The following is a 26,336-nucleotide window of genomic DNA, read 5'->3' as shown; positions in this document are numbered from 1 at the left end:
AATTAGAAGTTCAGTTTTTAACAGAATGCAGATTACGTGTAGGAGAATAATAGGAAGGAAAGGCAGAAAATTAGGCTGGGGTTATATCCTGAAGGTCCTTGATTGCCAGGCTCAGAATGAACTTTATATCAAATTTACAAATAAAAGATAGTCCTACAAATAAATAACAGTGCATAACTCATAAAAAGGCATCTTGCTCTAATTTTTCCAATGTGATCTATTTGTATCAAATGAATTACAATAGGTTTTTAATAGCTTAATGAATTATTCTTGATTTGTTAGACTTCGAAAAAAGCTAGTAGAATCTTCATTTCCATTGAACTTAGAATATAGTTTTCTAACAATTCAAATTCTTGTTTTTCTCTTTAGACACTTTTAGTTCTTTGATTAATATTGCTGATTCTTTTGTTTGTTGGAATACAATATCGAGAAGCTTGTCATGGTTTATTATTTTGTGCTTATAGGTGATTGTTATAGTTGCTGTGATAAAAATTATTTTTGCTGGCATGCCAACTTCATTATGATATTTCTACTACAATCTATCTAAGTATGAATATATGCCATTCTATGCCAGCATGACTTGGAATTTAAGAAGTCTGATTCCTAATATACTTCATATATAAAGAGCATTATTAAAAATTATTGTGATTTGTATTACATCCCAAGGAGTGGTATTCCCTTCAAAGCAGTCGCTTTGGGAGACTATCCACTTATTATAATGCTGTTGTTATTGCTAAAATTACCTTTGAAACTACTCTTTTAGAATCGCCTTAAGGCTTGTAGCTCATTCTTTTGAATATCCTCAAATATCAGATCTTCATAGTTTGAAAGTAGATGTGATATCTAGATATAGCTAGAAATCACTTGGAGACAAATCTGATGTGGAGTGATACCATAATGACACCTGGTTTTTTTTTGGTGATACATATGAAGGCAATTCCAAAATATTTTGAGCATTGATAGCATAATTTCCATCAATGTATAACCTTCCAAGATGACTAGGAAATCAACTTTTGTATGAATTTAATCGTGCTTTGTTCAGTATTCGCCAACTGCTGACTACATGCCAGCTCTAGTTACTGAAGACACTCAGCTTCCAGGTGTAGCTTCCCATTGCCCACACTGCTCTGTTTCTCACCAAATGAGAACAAGGCCAGAGGTACTTCCCCACTGATGTGCATTTAGAATTAATCTGCTTTTCCTAAATACAGTATCCAATGTACCTAATGAACTGCAGCCTTCCTTCATAACCTCTCCTGGGACATTAGAAAGCCTCTGATGGAGTGTCTGGTTCCTCTTCTCTTTTCTAGCTGTAATGTTGAACCCTACCATATTCTGAACCTTTCTCTGGCTGCCAACTCCCACCTCAAGAACCCCACCCTGCCTCCTGTACCCCTACCTGTGGACCAGGGTCCTGCTTTACCTAAATAGACCTCACTGTAATCATGGCTATTCAACCTTTCTGCTGAAACACTGTTCATGTCCTGAAACTCTTGCTGCCATGTCACTGCCAAGCTGATGAGTATGCATGAATAGCAGTTCTCATTGCTATCTCAGATGCTGTATTTGGGACTTCTGAATGCCCTTCTTCTGGGTTAGCTCTGCTGGTTCCAGTTTCTTCCTCTCTCATCAGCCCACCGTTGATCTCTAGCAATCCTCATCATTGTGTACCTGTGGTGCTGGCACTGTGTACCAAATAATAATGATATTTTTAGAAAGCTTTTCATATTTTAGCAAACTCTTTCACCCACATTGCATAATATAGCCATCACAACAATACTGTGAGGCAGATAATGCTGGAATAATAAAGCAATTTCTGCTATATTTGTTTTTTAAAAGTCTCATTGTACAATCTCAACTCAAAATACCACTTATATCATTGCATCTGATATCTGGATCCATTTTTCCCTTTCGTTGTCTAAGGTAGAAAATGTTTCAGTAAACTTTTTGCTTTTGATGTTAAGTAAATATTTAATGAACATATAATCAGCTAGGACTTTAAAAATATAAACAGGAGCCTCTTCATTTAATTTAATGTGTCAATTATTCATTTCCATAGCAGGCTACCAGACCATACTGTGAGAGAAGATTGTTTTATTGCCTCTTATTTCACTTTTTCCAATTTAATGAGTTTTCAGTGTAATGAGTTTTATTATTAAGGTATTTGACATCATTATTAGAAATGATATTCATGCCCAGCAAAATTAAAATTTTAAAGAACCAATAATAGCTAACATGTATTGAGTACTTGCTATGTGCCAGGCACTTTTCCCAGCTCTTTTATGTGTGTTAAGCTACTTAATGCTTGTAACAGCCCTATGAATTAGCACTATTATCATTCCCATTTTATAGATAAGGAAAATGAGGTATAGAGAGATTAAATGATGTGTCCAGAGTCGCAGGCTAGGAAGTAAATGATAGATACATACCTAGGCAGCGTGACTCCAGAGCCCTTACTCTTAACCACTGTGATATACTTGCCTCTATGCTAGATGTACAGAGTTATTTAACATTTGTTTCATACCCTTGACATCTCCAGTAAGTATTCAGATCAGTTTTCCTTTTAAAAAGGAAAGTCATAATAATGGTAAAACATAAGAGTAAAACAATAGATTTGTAAACTGCCATTACATGCAGTTGATTTTGACAGGAGATTGTACCAGCACTCTTTTGAGAATCCTTTTATATTACTTTTCTATGCACAATAGAAACATTTTAATGGATCATTTAATATAAGTGCTAAAGAAATTTTTCCTATGAATTAATTTTATAGAATAATGTTTGAAAAATATCAGCAGAAGTGTAGAAAAGATTCCTATTATATTTATGCCCAAATCACTAATAATAAGCCTAATTCTACAGTCTTTATTCAGGTTTTTCATTAGAGTCTGACACTTTCAAGATTTTTAAAAATCCTGAACTCCTACTCTAAATACAATGGTAGAGAGTATTTTAAAAGACTGATGTCTGGTTGATAGGAGTACAGGTATTTGTGATTGTCTTATTTCTACTTTTAATGTATTATTTCCTAAAATTTCCACAACAGACATACATAGTATCACTATTATAATCAAGAGAAAATTTATTTCCATGAACTTTCACTAAAGTTAATGAACCAACTCACTAGAGGCCTCAAACAGCCGTATAATGCGAGGCATCATCAAGGGTTGATTAAAATTTTAAATAACAGAAAGTACAGGGCTGCCTGAGGCGAAAGTGTGAAATGAGTAACTTTCCTTGAGACATTCACCCCAGCAAACATCCTTTTCAGTTCACTAAATAGAATATACAGCTTAGACAGCATAAAAGAGATAAGGTAAAAAGGTAGTCTACATAAGTACATTTCTAAATAATGATGTACATTCTGCATGACACTGACATACCCTTTCTCTAGAGGTAGAGTTTAAGAATGTGCATTTTAGTTAACTCCCCAGTGATTCTTAAGCACACTAAAACCTGAGAACCACTATGTAGGTGCTCAAGAAATGCTTGTTAGATTGAGCATGAAGTTTTAATAAAGCAAGCTGAATACTTCTGTCTACTTGCTGCCCTGTGAGTCTGTGAGTCAGCATAATATATATATTTGAAGCAGTTTACAAGGACTTTCAAGGAGGAATAAGAGAATGGAGCGACCCAGGGAAAGAAGGGAGATAGGACAATTTAGAAAAATCTTCATGTCTTAAATAAAATAGAAAACTAAAATACCTCTTTCTGATTATCTTCTTCCTCAGAATATGGAATCTGAAAATATGGAAACAGAAAATATGGATTTTGAAACAATGTCTTCAGTTTCAGCATTACAGGCTCTCTCTAAGCTACTTTATCCTGAAGAGGATGACTTTGAGTCCGGACAGGTGGTCGTATACTTACAGATAAATTAGTTCTGATCACACTAAGTCGTGAAACTGTATTTGAACAACTTGTTCCAACCTTGCTGTGGGAGCAGGGCTGTGTCATCTAATACATTCACAGGAGGTTGCAGGGCTCATTATGCATGAGAGTATAACCTCTAGTACATTTCTAGCAAACATAATTATATTTTTTCTAAACTACCTGAACACTGAATAGGAAAATAGTTCTGTAACTATGGTAGCAATAGCCACATTTCAAAATGTTTGTCATTTATATTTATGGCCAGAGAATGCTTGACAACCAATGCAAAGAGTGGTAGCTAGGATTTTTAAGCCTAGACAATATTTCTATAAAGCAAATAATTTTAATTAGGCAGTATTAATTAAACCCCCCAAACCCTTAATTTTTTTGATTTGTCTACACATGAAAGCAGAACAGAAAATATTTTGAGCCAAATAATGGGACAGACTAGCTTCAGCCTATTAAAATTGGCTTCCGGCTGCATGCTCAGATAGAGCTGCGGAATCTAGTTAGCCAAATAGCATTTGGGGTCAGGAAAGGGAACCTCGGGGTGTCTTGCAGCAGCAAGATGGGCTTCATTTTGGGTAGGAGAGTTGCATGAATTGACCTTTGACTATTTCACACTCACTGCCAGTATGCTCAGAATACTCAGAATACTTCCATGTAACCCCTTGCTCTCCATTCTCCATCTCCGTGGATATTAGCAAACTTTGACTATCAGACTACCAATGTGAAGGCACACAAAATTTGTTTGAAGGCAGAAATCTCCTAGTATAGAAGAATATATCAATTTGCTTTAAATTATTTTACTGTTCTTTATTATCATGGCCAGTTTACCATGAATAAACCATCTCCCATGAACATACATATCAATTTTCTCCTCCCCAAATTCTTTCTTCCCATAGTGTGGAAAAACAAGTAGTATAATCTAAATAGGCAGCCAATTCAATGGTTCAGGTTGACACTGGATTGAGCTTCTAACCTCCAGGAAGAAGTTAGGTGGAACAGGGCAAGTAAGACTTGCAGATGGAAATAAAATTTGTAGAGGAGGGGAACTGAGTTGGCTTGGAACCAGAATTAGTAACCAAGAAGTTTTAATCAGGGAAAATTCTTAGTAGAGGCCAAAGAAAGAAAAATCAGGTCATTAGTAACAGCATTGAAGATATACAACAAATAAGACACAGATGAAAAAGTTAAGAGCAATATACCAATAAGTTGGGAAGGCAAACTCATTTTTGCTACCTTAGCTGAGATAGAGTGGTACATCCTGGGAAAGGTAAGGTTATGCCATATAGAAAAAGTATAGTCAGTGCTTGAGAAATAGTGATCTTGAATAAAGTGAAATGGAACTTGTAACTGGAACAGATTCATAGATAAGAATTTATTCTGGTTACAAAGCCTGTTTCCTTTGGCATTTATGCATGGTGATGTTTATTTGCAACTAGAGGCATTTTCAGGGGAAAGATGAGTGCTTATGAGAATAAAGAGACTAGAATCATTTTACCAAATTGTACAATTTATAGAGGAAAATTACTATAATAATGTACAATTCTGTATATCTGGGTTATAAGCAATTTTGAGATAATTGGTCATTCAGACGCCACAGTACAGATATCATTAGAGGATATAGAATTGGAGTATCAGAACAGTGGGAGAATAATTAATGTTTCTAATGAACTATTAAATTTTCCAGGAGAGAAATATCTTTTCATTTTTTAACATGCATTAATCTTGGGAACTGCAGAATGATTACAAGAGTGATGTGTTTTTGAAAATACATTTACTGTAAACAGCATTTAGAACTGTTGCATACACATTGGTTTATTTACACTATCCTCACCATGAATTGTTAAGAATATAGGAGATTGGGAAAGAATATGTCTGTTATCTTTTAAACTCACAAGGGGATTTTAAGACCTTGGGAAATAAGGTTCACCACTTTGCACAGATAACATACCAAGGATGTTCTAACTCTCTTACATATTGCAGGGTGGCATAAATTGCAATGATAAATTGCTCAGATAATTGGATGTAGATTCATGGTAGAGGCCAAAATGATAATCTTATAAAAACAATTGCCAGGTGATTTTACTGTTTTTTATTATCCTGATCCATCTTTTCAAGTGAAAATTTTATTTTTAATTATTTATTTTCATTAGGTTAATCAACTTAAACTCCCCCTCTGTTCTGATATACTGATCCAATCATCAGTGTTCATAGAGGGCATACCAATTTTTGTCGGAAATGTTCAAGTTTTTATTTCTATGGATTTTTATTTGCTATGGAAGGAAGCACTCAACAAAACAAGAGGCCCTCATGTTCCAAAAAATCCTTTACCCTGATTGACTATTAGTATTATTTGTATTCTGGTGATTAATAACTTAAGAAAAGCACTGCAATTTTATATGACTTTAGTGATTTAAAAGAAAAAAAAAAGTACAGAAAATTATCTTGGGAGTTGCACATTAAAATGCTTGTAACACCTTAAGGGCTTCCCTGGTGGCTTAGTAGTAAAGAATCTGCCTGCAATGCAGGAGACACAAGAGATGTAGGTTCAATCCCTGGGTCAGGAAGATCCCCTGGAGGAAGAAATGGCAACCTACTCCAGTATTCTTGCCTGGAGAATCTCATGGACAGAGGAACAAAGAATCACACAATTTAGCAACTAAACAACAACACCTTAACCACAGACATAGCACTTTTGAAGCAACTCTCTGGAAAGGAATAGTTACTGCCTGAGAAACTGTTGAAATGTTATAGATTAATTTATAACTAATAACCTACAGCTGTTGGAATAATTTAGCATAATAAAGACAGGTGAGATTTTCCACCAGCTTTCAAGGACAGACCCTATTTCTCTTGCCCAAACAGGACATTTTAACTTTTGTACTTGTCTGAAATCTTGGGAGATAAGGGCAGGATCCTGGAAAGGGAGAGTTAGAGGTGCTGGTTGGCCAGGGCCAAGTGATGAGAAGTTTTGACTGCCAGCAACGGAGTGAATTGGAGCCACAGAATCTGGTATCAGCAAGAACAATTAGTAAAAAAAAATTGGGATTTTCTTGAAATATCGAAGAACTCCTGAGAGGGACCAATGAAGTGGTTTCCGGTATATTGAAGGTGTAATGTGTGTTAGGGCAAATAGATGGGGAAATAATGGAAACAGTGAGAAACTTTATTTTGGGGGGCTCCAAATCACTGCAGATGGTGACTGAAGCCATGAAATTAAAAGACAATTGCTCCTTGGAAGAAAAGCTATGACCAACCTAGACAGCATATTAAAAAGCAGAGACATCACTTTGCCAACAAAGATCCATCTAGTCAAAGCTATGGTTTTTCCAGTAGTCATGTTTGGATGTGAGAGTTGGACTATAAAGAAAGCTGAGCGCTGAAGAATTGATGCTTTTGAACTGTGGTGTTGGAGAAGACTTTCTAGAGTCTCTTGGACTGCAAGGGGATCCAACCATTCCATCCTAAAGGAAATCAGTCCTGAATATTCATTGGAAGGACTGATGCTGAAGCTGAAACTCCAATATTTTGGCCACTTGATGTGAAGAACTGACTCATTGGAAAAGACCATGATGCTGGGAAGGATTGAAGGCGGGAGGAGAAGGGGACGACAGAGGATGAAATGGTTGTATGGCATCACCGACTGGATGGACATGAGTTTGAATAAGCTCCAGGAGTTGGTGATGGACAGGGAAGCCTGGTGTGCTGCAGTCTGTGAGGTCGCAAAGATTCAGAAACGCCTAAGCAACTGAACTGAACTGAATGTGTGTTATACTTAGTTGAAAAAAGAAAACTATTCTGCTGGTGAGCCAGAGGCAGTTCTGTAAGCTGTGTGTTGAGGGGTATGTATGCTTGTGCAGAAGACGGCGAAGTAAATCTGAATTTGCCTGAAGACTGAAGTGGTTCATCATGTGTTTGACACTTTGGGATTGCTGTTTAAATTCACTCATTTAGTATCATGAGGTGGTGAGGTGAAGTATTTCATACCCACGGTGGAAAGAAGTAAAAGCTATTAAGACTTTTAAATGAGTTGTTTGATGTCTAAATAGTTGGACTCTATTTAGTTGTTTGTTTCCATTTCTATAAAACTTTCCCATCCTTCTGTTCCCCATCTAACTATGACCAGACAACCGCCAAAAATCCAAAATCCATGTTATACTAATGCTTGGTTATAATCTTCAAAGAGATGAATGTCGCTCATCCCCCTATCCCCAGAAATACATGATTCACTGGGCTAAAACTGGGGATTTATTCTGATCAAAGATCAATTCTACCTTAGGGTCTATTAAACCAAGTGCTTTTTGAAAGGACAAGGAAAACACATTTAAAATAATACTTGATATCTGTCTCTTGGTTGTATAACAACAATGGATAATTAAACTGGGTAGCTCAATGAAATTGTACCTGGAAAGCTTATCAAATTTAAAGTATTACTGGTCATATAAGTTATACAAGTAGTAATTATAGAACATTGGACTTTTTTCTTCTCCTCCAGTTAAATAGTTCATCAGCAATGGGAGCCATGGGACCTGGAAATATTGGACCACCAAAAAGAGAAGAGCATGAAGGTAAGTTATGCTATAAGAAGTATAGCATATAGATCAATATAATCAGTATACTCTCTTCTTTGGGAGCAAAATTATAGGGAGAGTAATGCTAACACTAGCACTTATCAAAGATTAACTCAAATAATTGTAGGGATGATGAACAGCTATTTACATATAAAGATGCAGTTTTTACTCTATGTTGCAGGTAAGTTGTTTTTCTAGTAATTGAAGTTAATTTGCCTTGAGTTATTCACATTTTGGGGCATGTTTCCTGAGATGGAAAAACAAGAAAGTCCATGTGATTAGAGAACTTTTTAAAAATTATTTAGGGTCTAGTTACCAAGATGCTTAGCTTCTTCACCTTCTATGCTGCTGTATTCTGGCAGTTTCACAGAATTCACTCATTAATTCATTAAATAAATATTTGTTGAGAGCCTATTATGTACCAAGTAGTATGGTCATCTCTGAGACTATAATGGAGATCAAAATAGAGTCATTTCCCCCTTTGAACTAATAGTCTTCTGGAAAACACAATAAAACAAATAACCACAAGATTTCATCTAATGTTGAAAAAAATTAAAGCCCATAGGGTGACTTATAAAGTCATGGGTCCAATAAACTAGAATAAATATTTTTTGGATGTTTTACTTGTGTTTTGGCTTGTACATTTTCACAGAGTTGAACATTTTACACAACTTAGAAAATCTAGAAAGTTCTAATTCTATTGGTCGTGTTACCAGAGGGTAGACTGGGAAAGGAAATGAAGTACTTAGGTAATTGTAAAAAATTTTGTCTGGAAAAATGTTTAAAATAATGACTAAAATGATGTCTGAGTGGACAATGTTTAAATTTCACTAGTTATTATTCTACATACTCAAGAGTATATTTGCCTTATTCAAGAGATATTCACTTCATAGAAGACTAGTTCAAATTTGGATGTATTTCTGTACTGCCTGTATTTCTTATAATGTTACGTCTAATAATCCTGAAATTCTGAGAACAATGAGTCATACGTAAAACTTTATATATAAAACTGTAATTATGCTTTACAAAGCCCATGTTGGATAGACACAGATCATTTGAAAAGAACTGGCAGAACTGAAAACCTGACAACCAGGTACATTTCTGGGAATGCTTGAAAGACTCAAAATACTGTTCTGCACCTAATGTGGGTTGCCATTTGCTGCCCCAATAGTTGGAACAAATTCAAGCTAGGATTTCGCATGCTTATTTACTTTTAAACATTCGAATATAACATGTAGAAACCCAGGAACATGCTCAGTTTGACATAAAAGACAAGTAAAAGACATTTTCTTTAGAGCTCACGTCTACATGAGGAAAATACTGGATTAAAAACGATCATTGTCTCAACTGTTTTCAATTTCTTTCACTGATAGAATTTTTAAAGAATTATGTCAGGCTTGCATGCAGTTCAGTTGCTCAGTGGTGTCTGACTCTTTGCGACCCCAAGGACTACAGCTTGCCAGGCTTCCCTGTCCATCACCAACTTCCGGAGCTTGCTCAAAGTCATGTCCATTGAGTTGGTGATGCCATCCAACCATCTCTGTTGTCCCCTTCTCCTGCCTTCAATAATATAGCTTAGTACAAGATAAAATATTTCTACCCAAATCATCTTGATTGCTTGTTTGATTTGTTCTTTGATATAAAAATATTTTACATATGATCCTATTTGTTTCTGAAAAACAGCGTAATATTTATTTGCATATATGTTGTCCAATATATTACATATATAATATATATTTTATATTCAATGTTATTTTATGTACTAAATATTTATATATTATATGTTTTATATGTGTATATACACATATATCAGAGAAGGCAATGGCATCCCACTCCAGTACTCTTGCCTAGAAAAATCCCATGGATGGAGCAGCCTGGTGGGCTGCAGTCCATGGGGTCACTAAGAGTCGGACACGACTGAAGCGACTTAGCAGCAGCATACACATATATGTGTGTGTATATATATATTTGTAGATATAGAGAGATGTGTGTATATACACATATACAGAGAGAGACTAGGAAGATATACACCAAAATGCTATCATTGACTGTCTATGAGTGGTTGGATTGTAGATTATTTTATTTTCTTCTCTTTTGCTTATATATCTTTTCCAAATTTTCTACATATATTATTACAACTCTTCAATGTATTGGTTGTATGTTAATTAAAAACTTTAAGTCAACTGTTACTAATTTAACTTCCTTTGACCAAAAAACAAGCTAGTGATTACAAAAAGAAAATGTTTCACTTCAGTGATCCCAAATTTAATGTGAAGAAGGACAGGAGGAATTTCAAGGGGTAAAAGGGGCAGGAGGTTCAGCTTTATCTCCCCTTTCTTCACAGTCATCCCTCAAACTAGTAGTGAAAATTGTGAAGAAATCTGGAATCCAGAGGAAGTTTCGGAAGGAGCAGAGCATCATGATGTATGGGATGTTAGAGACACTCCAGAGTAAGTCAAATGAAGTCAGGTACATGTTTGGGAGTTTTAGATGTGTCATCTAATACTGTTCTATTTTTGACAAGATTCACAAAGTAATTTCTACCACATAAAAGGTAAAACTATGGTGACACACAGAAAGCATGTGTAATTGATTATTTTTTTCCTTCTAGTGCAGAAACAATAAAACATAATACCTTTCTTTCCGTTATTATCTAGCAAAAGATGAAAAATACAGTCACTTCCATTATAAATTTATATTTAGTATCATTTAGTTGTATAGTGTTTAAGTACCAGTGGGTAAAACCAGCCCGTTAAATTACAAGCATTCATACAAACTAAATAATTATGCCATGTTTTTGTGTCAAAGACTTGCTTTTAATTACTCAGTGTTCCATAATCTGAGTAAAATGCTATGTTCTCCCACCAATTATCAGCTTTTACCTGGACTTATTTACTACTTATTTTAGTATTGTGTTTAGTATATTTTGCAGGCAGGATTAAAGGCTTGCTTTCTAGCCTTTTCAGTAAGAATCATAAATATGAATTTTAGAATTATCATAAAAAGCCTTGCATACTAATAAATGAAATCACTCATTCTTTTAAGATTAAAGTATGTTTACATACATAATTGAAATTAATGATTACACTAAGCTTTAAATATATGTATTTTAAAATAAAATCTTGGTTGAATATTTAGAATAGCTTGAAAAACAAAAGCAATAATTATTGAATTACAATGTACTTTAAAATTTATTGAAAACTTTTATGGTAAGTGATCTGAGAAATTTTTTAATTCCGACTATAAAACTGTGTCCAATATTAAAAAAAAAAAAACTATGCTTCTATCTTCTACCTCAGTTCTGAAAATAGAAGCAGTGGGAGGCTGCAGATAATTAACTGGAAAAAAGTAGTCAACTTTCAAATAAACAATGTTTAAAAAAAAGTAAATCTCATAAAAAGAGAAATCAAAGGGGATTTTAAAACATTTCCATCTGCATCTTAAATACCAAGGGAGTGAATCCCAGGTTATGTTTATACAGTGCCCACACATTCCTGTGAAAGGTAAGAATTAAATCATTCGTTTGTCATATAGTTTAGTGAATGTCAAACAGCCATATGTGGCAAGCTCCAAATCTGAGTAAATTTTTACTTTTCATCCTGATGTTTGATGTTCTGTCAAAAGAATATCCCTCAAAACTTTAAATGAAAAAGAACTCCAGTAAGGATATGAAGAAAATTGCTTTATAAGATTTTTTAATCTTTCCTTTCTATCTTATGCAAATACATTTCAAAATGTCCTAGTTGATAAAGAACAAAATGGATATAGAATGGGAACAGGCAGATCACAAAAGAAGCATCACAAGTTACCAAATAAAAATAATAAGGAGCTGAGCTAAGTCACTGACCTTAGAGAGAAATGTGAGGGTATTTATCTGAGAGATATTTGAAGGAAGATTTGGTACTTGATTATATATGATGAATAAGAGGAGAACATCAAAGATGATGCTGAGATTAGTCGCTTGGGTGACTGGGTGAAGAGTGAAGCCATTAACTGCGATTGGGAATGTAGTGAAGTAGAACTGGTGGGAGTTGGAGTTTGGGTGTGTGGATCGTGAGGTGCCGTGGGACCTTCAGGCAAATATATATAGAAGGCAGCTGGAAAATTGCATCTGGAGATGAGGGGAAGGGCAACAGCCAGAGCAAATCCATGTGGGAGTCCAGGGCATGTAGATCAATATCTTTCTGTTTTGTTTTAACCTGGTTTCACCTGTGTAAATACCTGGGAGCTGTTATAGTCTATTAAGAAAAAAGTGTTCCATCTCAAAATGCTGTTTACTCTTAGTCCTATTCCAACTCAGAGAAATCCCTCTTTCATCCTTGGGTATTCCGGTTCACAAGTGGTCAGAAGTTCAATATTGTCCTTTAGTCTTTCTATCCAGAGATTTGCCTTTTCTTCATTGGAGTAGAATTAAACAGACAAGATTATATGTAAATGTTTGCTTACTTCATTCCGTCTAAAAAGATAGGGTTCATTTATGGCTGGGGGTTTCTATAAACCACTGTATCCCTAGGGTCCAAAATTTGGGGCCTAGGAAAGTTTTGTGGATTGTCTTGTGTGAGGTAAAATACCAGGAAAATCATTCCTTGAACTAAGGATTCTGTAGATTCTAAACATTGTAGTTGTAGCTGTGCTGTCTACATGATCAGTATTTCTACTGTAGAATTTTTGAGGTGGAAAAGACAATTAAGAGATCTAAATAAGAGATCATTTAGTTCAAACTTACCCCTTTCCATAAATTGTACAAATCCAGAAGCTGAGACCACATGAGTTTGCGATTTGACCAAGATCACACAGTTAATGACAGAAAGAGTACTAAGCCTGGATTTTTCTCACTCTAATCTGTGGCTTAAATTTGGCAGAAGGTTTCTTTCTATTCATGAAACTCTGGATTATGGGCCCACTATTCTTCTGAGCCATTGTTTTCCAGGAAAGGACCTTCCTTTTTTCTTCTATTTCTACTGTTTATATAGCTCTGAAACAGTTAAATTTTATTTTTAGACAATTAAGTATATACAGCATAAATCCTGCTTTACAGTTTTAGGTGTTTTTGACTAAATTTCTGACTTCTGTTTTCTTTATGTTATGCTACATGCCTGAAAAACTGCAAGCACTTTATTTATTTTGTCCTTTTATTTTTTGTAATAACATGTTCTCATAAGTTTCTAGTTTTCTGCTCTGTGACAGGAAATTGCTCTTTCATTTGAGTCTCTATATCACTGGCTTTTTTTCAGATATGAAATTGTATTCAAACAGCAGGTGGGAACAGAAGATATGTTCCTAGGATTGACCAGAAAGGATGCGTCAACTGCATGCTGCAAGGATCTAGTGGTAAGCCTCTCCCCTCTTCCCCATTTTCCATATGACCATTATAGTTAAATTGACTGTTATTCAAGGCTGTAAGCCCTTTAAAAATAGTGGTTGCTATGTCTGAGGCACTAAGGGAATAATAGAATAGACTGTTTGTTTAAAATTGGTAAACATGTACAAAATAAAATAAGTTTACACATGTGGATAAGATTTACAAATAAATAGAATCATATGATGTAACACACTATTTCTAGCTTAATAATACCACCCAATCTAGACTGAATTTTCTTTCATCCTAGTTCTGTCCTATCCATACCAACTGATTGGTTATTAATTTCTGATGAGTTGACAGTCAATCAGAATGAAATATTTCCTTCCCTGAATCTGTCTTATCTCTTATATCTGTATCTTTTAATGACTCAACTTACATTAGGGAATGTAAAAGGAGATTTTTTTTTTCCCCTTAAATTTTGGATCTGAACTACCGACTTAACACTCTAAAAAGACATCCAAATTGTTGCTTTGCTCCCTTATCTGAATGATGTACAGCATGTTGGAGAGCATCCTTTGCCAAGCAAAGGATGTTTGTTTCTCTGTAACAATGGCGATACCAGTGATATCAGTGAGACTACCTTACTGGATCTAACCAAGAGTGTGATATGCAACTCACTTTGGCAACATACACTAGTAATTCTGATGTTTGGTGCTGGGAGTTTATTTTTTGAGAGTAGAGGCTGTGCATCTGTATTTTCCCATCCCTCTCTTAGAATACTCTGACATAGAATACTGAAGTGCCCATAGGAGATGCTTAATATTTTTCCTTAAGCAAATGGTAAATGGATTCTCTTTTGCATAAATTTCAGGTTTTCTCTTATTAACAAAATCTAAGACATTCAATTGGATCAAAAACATAATGGGAATAGCATCTTTAAGGACCTCAGGAGATTTTTCAAACTCTAATGAGTTAGGTTTCAAGTGATCTTGAAGTAATTAGCTCCCAGGGTTTTACCACTAATATTCAAATTTCTCTCTCTTAAATGACTGTAAGATTATGTTTTTGATGTTTGATATTGCAAATTACTCTAAACTCTAAAGAAATTTTAGGCCCTAAATAAATAAAACTGTTTTGAGCCTTTCTATTTCTCTCATGAAAATTGCTCAGTTCAGTTCAGTTCAGTCACTCAGTCGTGTCCGACTCTTTGCAACCCCATGAATTGAAGCATGACAGGCCTCCCTGTCCATCACCAACTCCCGGAGTTCACTCAGACTCATGTCCATTGAGTCAGTGATGCCATCCAGCCATCTCATCCTCTGTCGTCCCCTTCTCCTCCTGCCCCCAATCCCTCCCAGCATCAAAGTCTTTTCCAATGAGTCAACTCTTCTCATGAGGTGGCCAAAGTACTGGAGTTTCAGCTTTAGCATCATTCCTTCCAAAGAACACCCAGGGCTGATCTCCTTCAGAATGGACTGGTTGGATCTCCTTGCAGTCCAAGGGACTCTCAAGAGTCTTCTCCAACACCACAGTTCAAAAGCATCAATTCTTCAGCGCTCACCCTTCTTCACAGTCCAACTCTCACATCCATACATGACTACTGGAAAAACCATAGCCTTGACTAGATGGACCTTTGTTGGTAAAGTAATGTCTCTGCTTTTGAATATACTATCTAGGTTGGTCATAACTTTTCTTCCAAGGAGTATGCGTCTTTTAATTTCATGGCTGCAATCACCATCTGCAGTGATTTTGGAGTCCCCAAAAATAAAGTCTGACACTGTTTCCGCTGTTTCCCCATCTTTTTCCCATGAAGTGATGGGATTGGATGCCATGATTTTCGTTTTCTGAATGTTGAGCTTTAAGCCAACTTTTCCACTCTCCTCTTTCACTTTCATCAAGAGGCTTTTTAGTTCCTCTTCACTTTCTGCCATAAGGGTAGTGTCATCTGCATATCTGAGGTTATTGATATTTCTCCTGGCAATCTTGATTCCAGATTGTGCTTCTTCCAGCCCAACGTTTCTCATGATGTACTCTGCATAGACGTTAAATAAGCAGGGTGACAATATACAGCCTTGACTTACTTACTCCTTTTCCTATTTGGAACCAGTCTGTTGTTCCATGTCCAGTTCTAACTGTTGCTTCCTGACTTGCATAAAGGTTTCTCAAGAGGCAGGTCAGGTGGTCTGGTATTCCCATCTCTTTCAGAAGTTTCCAGAGTTTATTGTGATCCACACAGTCAAAGGCATTGGCGTAGTCAATAAAGCAGAAATAGATATTTTTCTGGAACTCTCTTGCATTTTCAATGATCCAGTGTGTGTTGGCAATTTGATCTCTGGGTCCTCTGCCTTTTCTAAAACCAGCTTGAACATCTGGAAGTTCACAGTTCACGTATTGCTGAAGCCTGGCTTGGAGAATTTTGAGCATTACTTTACTAGCATGTGAGATGAGTGCAATTGTGCAGTAGTTTGAGCATTCTTTGGCCTTGCCTTTCTTTGGTATTGGAATGAAAACTGACCTTTTCCAGTCCTGACTAGCATTAATAATAAAGGTATTCTGAGTGAAGAATCTTGGAAACTAAATCACACCTCAGAATAGGAGTGTATAGTTTATCTGAAACAGGTATGTAGAAAAAGACTCGATTTCCCCCTCTAATGATCTTATAATCTATTGGAGAAATAAAACTAGCATAAATTAACTCATTTTATTAGTAACAATTATGCTCTGTGTTGACGACTGTAATTTTACCAGGAGTCCAGAAGGTTTGCACAAGAAATGAATACCTTTGCATGCCAGCAACAAATGAAATATTTGTTCATGCTATGGCACTTTACCACATGTATAGCATTCTTTTTATTCATACATTCAATCTCTCAATAGTTACTGAATACTACTGCTTATTAGGCACTGTCCTTAAGTATTAGGGATGCAAAGACAAATAATAAACAGTCAATTACCATCAAGGAATTTACAGTTAAGGGAATGGAAACCTAATAAATCATTGTAGTTCAGTGTGGTAAGTACGTATTTAGAGGCGTTTACCAGGTATGTGGTGACAAAGTAGAAAGGGATCAACGTTGGGTGGATAGGATTTCTCCAATGGACAACATTCCAAGAAGAGCATTCCAAGCAGAAGAAAGAGCACATGGCAAGGTATCCAGGCATGAAACAGCACGGCCTATTTGGGTAAGCATTGAGTGTAAGCAAGAATAAAGAATAATTGTGGACAGTGGTGTACTGGTAAGCTGTCTCTCAAAAAAGAAAAAAAAAACAATCTGTAGCTTGAATTTTATGATGACACCCACTGTCATTACTTAACCCCTCTGGGAAGGCTCTGACTGCAGAGGTTGATGATCTCATCTCAAATATTTCTTGCACAAATTTTAAGCTTAGTGTTTCTGTTAATAATATGGCATTTTCTCAACTGTAAGACATCATCAAATTGTAGATATGCTATTTGTTTAGCAACAAAGGAAAAATAGGTATACTACTGCATTAAATATGAACATTGATTGTGTGATTCATCCCAATAACAGAAACATAAAAATGTGAGGAAAATAGCACCTTAGGATTAGCTAAATATGATGTTTGGGGCCTGGATCTGATCTCTATGTAACAATCGTTGACACAGAGACTTAAAGAAGAAGCCCTCTGCTAAAGCTGAGGAAGGTACTGGGTTGTCCAAAAAGTTCGTTCGTGTTTCCCATCATCTTGCAGACAAACCTGAATGAACTTTTTGGCCAACCCAATAATAGGACCATAAACAAGCTATTTTAATACAAGGACTGATTTGGGTTTTAAAAATTTATAAGAACCACCTTTCCTTTACCCTCTCCAGACTCCTTATAAGAAAGCAACATTTATGAGTCCTAAATCAAAGAGTGAGTCCTAAACAAAAATCAGAGTTAGGAATATGTATGTTTTCAGCAAACCTTCCATCCTTTCCTTCTAACCCCAACCAGAGAGTTCCATTATCCAAATTATGCCTGCTGCTCCAATTCTGAGTTTGTAGCTACTAAGCTTCCCTTGCCTTAATCTATATTTAGGCATCTTATTTTAAAATAAAAATTGTGTATATTTAAAGCATATAATATGTTGATTTGATATATATAGACATAGTGAAATTATTCCTACAGCCAGGCTAATTAACATACCATCTCCTTGCCTACCATTTGTGTATGTGTGTGTGTGTGTGTGTGTGTGGTGAGAGCACCTTAAGTCTACTCTCTTAGCAATTTCCCAGTATTCAATACAGCATTATCAACTATTATCATCATGCTGTACATTAATTTTAGAGCTAGAACTAGGCCAGTGGTTTGCATGTTTGTTTTGTTTTGGGTTGCCAACCCTTTTCTTCAAGCAAAATTCTATGAGAAAGCCAAACATATGAAACAAATACTGCTGCCTTAGTTAAAAGGGTACTATCATCCATGACACAGCTCCTAGGAGAAAAATTGGGGCTCTTTGGAACACAGTTTGAAAGATGTTGATTTAGGATTTCCTCCTTATATTACAGTTGAGAAAATAAGGTCAAGCTTACAAGGTCTCTTATACTAACGTAAGAGAGTCTAGAGGGCCTTTTCTCCTAGATGGCATGCATGTTTTTCTTTAATCCTCATGAGTAGAATCCTTCTATTTTATTTTATCTTAAATCATATTTTATCTTTTATCTTCTATACTCTCCATTCCTCCCCACAAGACTTCTACTATAATGGATTTGATACATATTATTGAATACATATTTATCATTGTTTTCTGTAATTTTTAAAATTCAACACATACTTCTTGAGCATTTACTGTAGGCCAGATACTTGACATGCAGTGTTAAACAAAATAAATATAAGGTTCTCCTTCTCTCCAGGTGATTACTGTTAAGAGATCAAACAGTCCATAAGCAGCACAGATTTTCATAGATCCATCCAATAAGGAAATAAGCCCCAAAGGATATAGTTTATGATTTACACAAATGGCATAAGCAGAATCAGCGGGTGTCAGATCCCCATGTCCCTTTGCCCCGCAGGACGACAGTGAACTATAGGAGCCTGATGACAGGTAACATGAGTAGTGAGACACTCTTGCTGAAGAACCAACTCTAGACTGCAGCTAAGCTGTTTTATAGCCTGCATCTATACCCAGGGAAAGGGAGGTGGAAAGTCCTTTGCTTTGTTGGAACCTCATGACAGCCTCCTGTAAGATAGGGAGTTTCCCACAAAGTAGAAAGACAGATAAGAAACAGCCTTGAGATAGCTCCTCACAAGACCACCTGTCTTCTCATGCTCCAAGATCAATTACAGGATGTTCTGCCAAGACCTCGGGCAGACTGCAGCTGAGCCTTGCCTACATGGCCTATGTGAATAGTGCAAGATTGCCAGAGTGCCATAGTGGAGCCATTTCCCTACATTTGCAGTCCATAAATAAAAGTTTTTATCCTGATTGTTTTTACTTAACATGATATAATAACAAACAATTGATACAGTGCTTACTATGTGCCAGGCATTTCCCTAAGAACTTTGCACATAGTAACTCATTAATCTTCACACCAAAACTTGATGAAATAAGTGCTATTATTCCTGTTTTATAAATACAGTTCCTGAAGCACAAGGAAGTTAAGTAACTTGCTTAAGGTCATGCATTTAGACTCTGGCAGAAGTACAATTTGAAACTAGGCCCAGTTTGAATTTAATAGAAGTGTATGCAAAGTGATCTGGGTACAAAAAAGAGGAAATTCAGGTAGACTTCACAATACAGGTGGCATCTGATGACATTTGAGGGACATAATGGTTTGCCAGGTTGGAGCTGTCTAAGAAGCATAAATAGAGTGAACAAAGGTGTAGTGCTGTGAGAGTATAATATACAATGTGTTTAGAGAACTATTTGCAATGGTCTTCGAGCCCCAGAATTCTTTGGCTTGGAGTAATAAAACAGAATACCCAGCTTAGAGCTAGTTGTAAAGGACTTTGAATATCGTACCATATATTACAGACTGAATTGTGTCCCCCCCAATTTGTATATTGAAACCCTAACTCCCAACGTGATGGTATTCAGAGATTAGAGCCTTTGGCAGGTAACTAGGTTTAGATGAGGTCACATGGGTAGGGCCATCATGATGATATTAGTGCTCTTATAAAAGAGACACTAGAGCACTTTCTCTGCTTGCTTTCTATCCCTGCCATGTGAGAATAACGAAAACGTAGCCATCTTATAAGCCAGAAAGAGAGCTCTCACCAGAAGCCAATCATGCTGGTATGTCTGGCATACTCAGACTTCCAGCCTATAGTACTTTGTTTTGGTAGCCTGAGCAGACTCAGATGCCATGAAATTTGGGCTTACTGTGGGATTTAGAGTTCTTAGATGTTTTAAAGTGGGTGAGTTAAATGAGTAGATGTATATTTCAGAACAACTCTATTTTGGAAGATTATGGTGGAGAATTTGGTGGAGATTATGGACGGGGGAGCCTGGTAGGCTATAGTCTATGGGGCCATGAAGAGTCGGACACAACTGAGCGGCTTCACTTTCACTTTTCACTTGCATGCATTGGAGAAGGAAATGGCAACCCACTCCAGTGTTCTCGCCCGCAGAATCCCAGGGACGGGGGAGCCTGGTGGGCTGCCATCTATGGGGTTGCGCAGAGTCAGACACGACTGAAGTGACTTAGCAGCAGCAGCAGCAGCATGGTAAGAGATGAGTGTGAGTTTGGGAGAATGGTGATAGGAAAACCAGCTGATAGTCAATTGCACTAGTTCAGGTAAGAGAAATAAGAGCCTGGACTATGGCTGTGGGGACAGAGAGGAAAAAATGGTTTCAGTAGACATTTTTGAGATACAGTTGACTCTTGAACAATGTGGGGGTTTGGGGTGCCTACACTCCATACAGTCAAAAATCTAGTTCTGACTTTATAGTTGGCCCTCTACATCTGTCAGTCTGCACCCATGGATTCAACCAACTGCAGATGTGTAGTCCTGTAGTATGTATGTACAGATAAGTGGACCCACACAGTTCAAACTCAATGTTGTTCAAGGATCAATTGTAGTATTTTTTGAATTAATTAATTTATGGCTGTGCAGGGTCTTTGTTGCCACGTGGGCTTTTTTTTTTTTTAATAGTTGCTACTATTAGATAGCAGGGGCTATTCTTCATTGCAGTGTGCAGGCTTCTCACTGAGGTGGCTTCTCTTGTAGCAGAGCATGGGCTCTAAGTGGGCAGGCTTCAGTAGTGGTGTGTGGGCTTCATTGCTCTGCAGCATGTGGGATCTTACCAGACAGGGATCGGACTGTGTCTCCTGCATAGGCAGGTGGATTCTTTACCACTGAGCCACCAGGGAAGCTCTCAATTGTAGTATTGATAGTATTTAGAAAGTGGTCGAATGTGATGTGTAAGGGAGAAACAGGAGTCAGATTTCTAGCTTGGGTGACTGGGTGAATGGTGATGGCATTAATCAAGATATGGGAAGGTAAAGTGGTTTATATCTGGATAGCAGGCTTATGTTTTTTTAATTCATATTTGCTCATCTGAATTTTCTATATTTTTCATAACTACTCTGTATTACTTCTGGAATGAGAGTAAAGAAAGGGTGGTTTTATTTGTTTTTTAGGGATCGGGCATGGAGTGCAAGAGAAAGAAGCCAAAGTTCTAGAACAAAAATATTAAGTTTGGGCTATACTGAGTTTGAAATACAAATATGTATGGAATTCAAAGATAGAAACTAGAGATGTTGATTTTCAGATTGGTGTGTGTTCTCTGTAGGGGTTAGAATATACTACCACAGACTGCTTGCTGGCTTTGTGTCTGGCTTGGAATGAAGTAGAACTGTTTTTAAGTAGTAAATATGTGTGTTTGGAGAGGGATAAGTATGGAGGGGGATACTAGGAAACTTGCAGAAATGGGACTAATTGAAGACAGAATAGATGCCCCTTGGGAAGCCTCAATAATCAGAGACAAAGTTCAAACAGACATTGTAAATTCTCAGTCAGTTTCTAGGCTAGGTATTGAAAACTGAGAGACGTTCAGTTCAGTTCAGTCGCTCAGTCGTGTCCGACTCTTTGGGACCCCATGAATCGCAGCACACCAGGCCTCCCTGTCCATCAAAGGTTGGAATTGTGGCATGGCTTTGGAGATACAAACGATGATGGAGAAGCCAGGAAACTGTCATAGAAGCAAGGTGAGAAGAATGGGAGCCTGCCTACCCCTGACAAACAAGGATGTCTATGGTACCTGACTTCTTGGGTGTCAGCTGGGGAGTGTGAAAAATGAATTTTAGATATTAAAGATGTGTAAGGAGGCCTCCCCATAGGACTGTTAATTGCAGGAATGAGGATGGGTGCAGTGGAGTGGTAGGTCAGCGGATTTCCATCTTCACCCATGGGTGTTTAACAGCGCACTATCTCTAAAATCCAAAAATGAATGACTAGGTTTCTTGATTTTCTGCCAAATGGCCCACCATTTGTTCTAGGAGCAGGGACAAGCCAGCAGATGGCTTCATATTCTTTTTGAGCTGCAATGGATATATAATATTTTGGTGCTCCTACTATAATGGATCTCTATTGATAAGGAAACATGCTGATGTGACTTTGAAAACAAGCCATTAAGCCTGTTTTTATTTTTCATTGTCACCTCCTCACTGGGATATGAGCCTTACTCCATCTCTAAATCTAACTGGGAATGAAGTGGAAGTCAGGGATAGGATGGGAGTTAGTCACCATCTGGCAGACACAATCAGGAGTCACATGTTTATCACACGTATTCATCTCAGAAAGAGCTAGCAATCATTCTGAGCAAAGTGTCTGCACATCCTCTGAGAATTCACTTGTTTTTTGAATGGTATGCTTCTCAAATCCTGATTTCTCTCTTAAGGTTAAAACAGTTATTTTCATTTACTTCTTATAAATAAATAGATTTGGCTGCTTGATAATGGAATGGATTCTCCTTTCCATTTAAAATTCTGGAGAATGGACATCTTTTTTTCTAGGCTTTCTGATTATGCTAACTTTACTTGATTGGTTACATATCAGACTGTGTGGCAAGGAGAAAGATATTTAAGCTGTAATACAATTCCTCATTATCAGCTCCAGGCAGCACAGTAAACCTTCAATTAAATTTCTAATAGTTCTTTCAGTAATATACATACATTATGGTTAATATCATAATATTTTTCCACAATGATGGTAGGGGGATGAATACCTCCTTAATAGCTAAACTAACTGTATAGATTTAATATATATCTCATGATGGAAATTATATATATTTAAAGTTTTAAATAATACCAAAATTAGTAGAGTTGAAAATAAAAGTCCCCTATAAGACTTCCCTACTGGTCCAGTAGTTAAGACTCCTCATTCCCACTGCAGGGAATGCAAGTTTGATCCTTGGTTAGGGAAGATCCCATAAGCTGCAGTATGTAATAAAAAAAAAAAAGTCCCCTGTAATGAGAAAGGTATAGATAGATTGAGAGAGAGATGGGGCGGGGGAGGGAGTTTGAGATGGTCTTAAGGTCATGGATTAAATAAGGGTGAAAGATGTCCTATATATATTACTTGGTAGCAAAATCAGTAATTTTATTTTGATTATGTCATTTGGAGGAGGTTTTATCAAATATTTTAATTATATGTTCCAGAATTCTTGAACCAGAACTGGAAGAACCTTCTGAATCCATGCAAATGGATTCACAGATAGACTATAGAAAATATAAATATTTGAGGGATGGATAAAGGAAAGGAACAGAAAAGGATATGCAAAGATGGTGAAAACCATAATAGTATCTATTGCTGCAGAGAAGTAAAGCAGGATTAAGAAGTCTTCGGTGATTTTTGAAAGAGAGCAGCTTCAGAGGCATGATAGGGGTTAACACTGGGTTGCAGAAAGCTGAGAAGCGGAGAAGAAATGAGGAAGAGAAGGCAGTAAATATAGATTATTCTTTGAGACAGTTTACCAGTGAAAGGGAGGAAAGAGAGGAGATGGGTGGTGAAGAGGAGGCCTGGTTTAGGGATTTTTAAAAGAATATTTTTCAGTTAATGACAGGAATCCATTCACTTACTCATGTAATATTTATTGAGTGACTACTATGTGTCATTAGACTTAATGAACAAACCATAAAGGCATAGTCATGGTACAGGCCTTTAGGGGACTTCTAGAATTGGGTAGGGGCTACTCGGGTGGCTCAGTGGTAAAGAATCTGCCTGCCAAGGCAACAGATGCAAGAGACTCGGGTTTGATCCCTGGGTGGGGAAGATCCCCTGGAGCAGGAAATGGCAACCCACTCCAGTGTTCTTGTCTGGAAAATTCCATGAACAGAGGAACCTGGCAAGGCTGCAGTCCATGGGGTTGGAAGGAGTTGGACATGACTAGCATACACACAGAAATGGGTAAAGGCATTTTTGGCTACAGGATGTTATTGACCTTTAGTACTCAGGGGCCAGGGATTCTCTAAATCCTGCAATAAGAGGAACAATCCTAAAAAATGAAGAGTTGTCCTAGACAAAATTAGAAAAAGAGAGGTTGAAGACATGAGAATGACCACTCAGCAATATTCTACCCTGTTGATTACTTCTTCCTTCTTTTTTGAATACAAAAGTATTTATTTTAATAAACTTTATATTTAAAATAGACTTTTAATCTCTCTACTCACAAAACCTAATTCAAAACACGATACATTTATCTCTCTAGCTGATTTGATGTTGCTCTTTTACAAACAGTATTCCATTTGTAATTGTTTTATATTAAGACTCTGTAACTAAATGAAGTCTATTTTGTCAGAAAACATTTCACTTTAAAGAGTGCTTTTTTAAAATGAAGGCACCAACAAGAACTACTTTCAGATGGTAGAGAATTTCTTATTTCTTAAAGACTGTGGTTGACCACTTTTTCATTAGTTCCCTGTAGCAAGACACTTTCTATTTTACTCTCAATACGTTTTTTTCTCTTTAATGACCTCACTCTCCTGGTTTTCCTCCAAAATCTCTGGACATTCCTCATCTCCTTTGCTTCCAGATCACTGGCTCTTTTCCTGCCTGAAGTTCTCTAGGTCTCTTAAAAAGACCTATGTATTATTTCTCTAATATATTTCTATCTAGTCCCATGGTTTTAAATGCTGTATATCTGTGTAGTCTTAATCCCTTCAGAGCTTCAGATTCCTATAACCAACCTCTCCCTTGACATCTCCCACTTGTTTACTAGGCAGTGCAAACCTAACATGTCCAAAACAGAGCTCTTCTCTTCTCCAAGCTTATTTCCTATTGATCTTACTCATCTCAAGAGAAGACAACATTCACCTAATTGCACAAGCTAAAAATTTAAATTATTCCTTATTTCTCTTTTCTTTATACTTCATGTGCAATTCATCAACAAGTCTTATTGGCTCTGGTTTCAAAATATATTCTAAATCCATCTAATTGTTATTACTGCAACAACTACCATCATCTTTCAAACCACCATCACCTCTCAACTGGACCATTATGATTCTCTCTTGATTCATCTCCTTGCTCCCACTCTTGCTCCTTTGGAAACTTCCCACAGTGTCCAGAGAAATCCTTTTAAAAAGTGTATCACATCTAGGCTACTTCCATGTCCTGGCTATTATAAACAGTGCTGCGATGAACACTGGGGTACACGTGTCTCTTTCAATTCTGGTTTCCTCGGTGTGTATGCCGTGAATGGATAAGAAAGCTGTGGTACATATACACAATGGAGTATTACTCAGCCATTAAAAAGAATACATTTGAATCAGTTCTAATGAGGTGGATGAAACTGGAGCCGATTATACAGAGTGAAGTAAGTCGGAAAGAAAAACACCAATACAGTGTACTAACACATATAGATGGAATTTAGAAAGATGGTAACAATAACCCTGTATGCGAGACAAAAAAGAGACACAGATATATAGAACAGTCTTTTGGATTCTGTGGGAGAGGGAGAGGGTGGGATGATTTGGGAGAATGGCATTGAGACGTATACTATCATGTAAGAAACGAATTGCCAGTCTAGGTTTGATGCAGGATACAGGATGCTTGGGGCTGGTGCACTGGGATGACCCAGAGAGATGTTATGGGGAGGGAGGTGGGAGGGGGGGTTCAGGATTGGGAACACGTGTACACCCGTGGCGGATTCATGTTGATGTATGGCAAAACCAATACAGTATTGTAAAGTAAAATTAAAACAAAAAAGTGTATCACATCACTTCTTCACTCAGAACCCCTGATGGATTCTTATTGCACTTAGGACAAAATCCAAATTCTTTATCTTAATCCTTGAGGTCTTAGATGATCTGCCCCTGCATACTCTTCAGTTTCATCTAATGCCACATTTTATTCCTTGTTCATTATGTTCTAGCCACCTTGGCCTTCTTTCTGTTTCTTCAGTATGTTATTTCCTGATTCTTGCTGTTCATTCCAGTTGGAAGGCTCCTCCTTCAGTTCAGTTCAGTTGCTCAGGCATGTCTGATCTTTACAACACCATGGACTGCAGCATACCAGGCCTGCCTGTCCATCACCAACTCCTGGAGTTTACTCAAACTTATGCCATTGAGTCGGTGATGCCATCCAGCATCTCATCCTCTGTCTTCCCTACTCCACCTGCCTTCAATTTTTCCCAGCATC

At 36.9% G+C, this 26,336-nt stretch overlaps 1 protein-coding gene across 1 annotated transcript in view; it reads left to right on the top strand.

Moving 5' to 3' along the window:
• PIH1D3 (PIH1 domain containing 3) overlaps positions 1 to 26,336 on the top strand; it is a 47,057-nt gene that overhangs the window by 1,771 nt on the left and 18,950 nt on the right. Inside the window, exons 2-5 of the mRNA XM_005700229.3 lie at positions 3,732 to 3,854; positions 8,375 to 8,447; positions 10,795 to 10,900; positions 13,685 to 13,781. Of these exons, the coding sequence (XP_005700286.1) occupies positions 3,732 to 3,854; positions 8,375 to 8,447; positions 10,795 to 10,900; positions 13,685 to 13,781 (399 nt within the window). The remainder of the gene's footprint in view (positions 1 to 3,731; positions 3,855 to 8,374; positions 8,448 to 10,794; positions 10,901 to 13,684; positions 13,782 to 26,336) is intronic.

This window comes from Capra hircus (assembly GCF_001704415.2).
Source record: "Capra hircus breed San Clemente chromosome X unlocalized genomic scaffold, ASM170441v1, whole genome shotgun sequence".
Classification (NCBI taxonomy): Eukaryota; Metazoa; Chordata; class Mammalia; order Artiodactyla; family Bovidae; genus Capra; species Capra hircus.
Note: the sequence above shows the minus strand (reverse complement) of the source record. Positions and strands in the feature narration are given on the sequence as shown.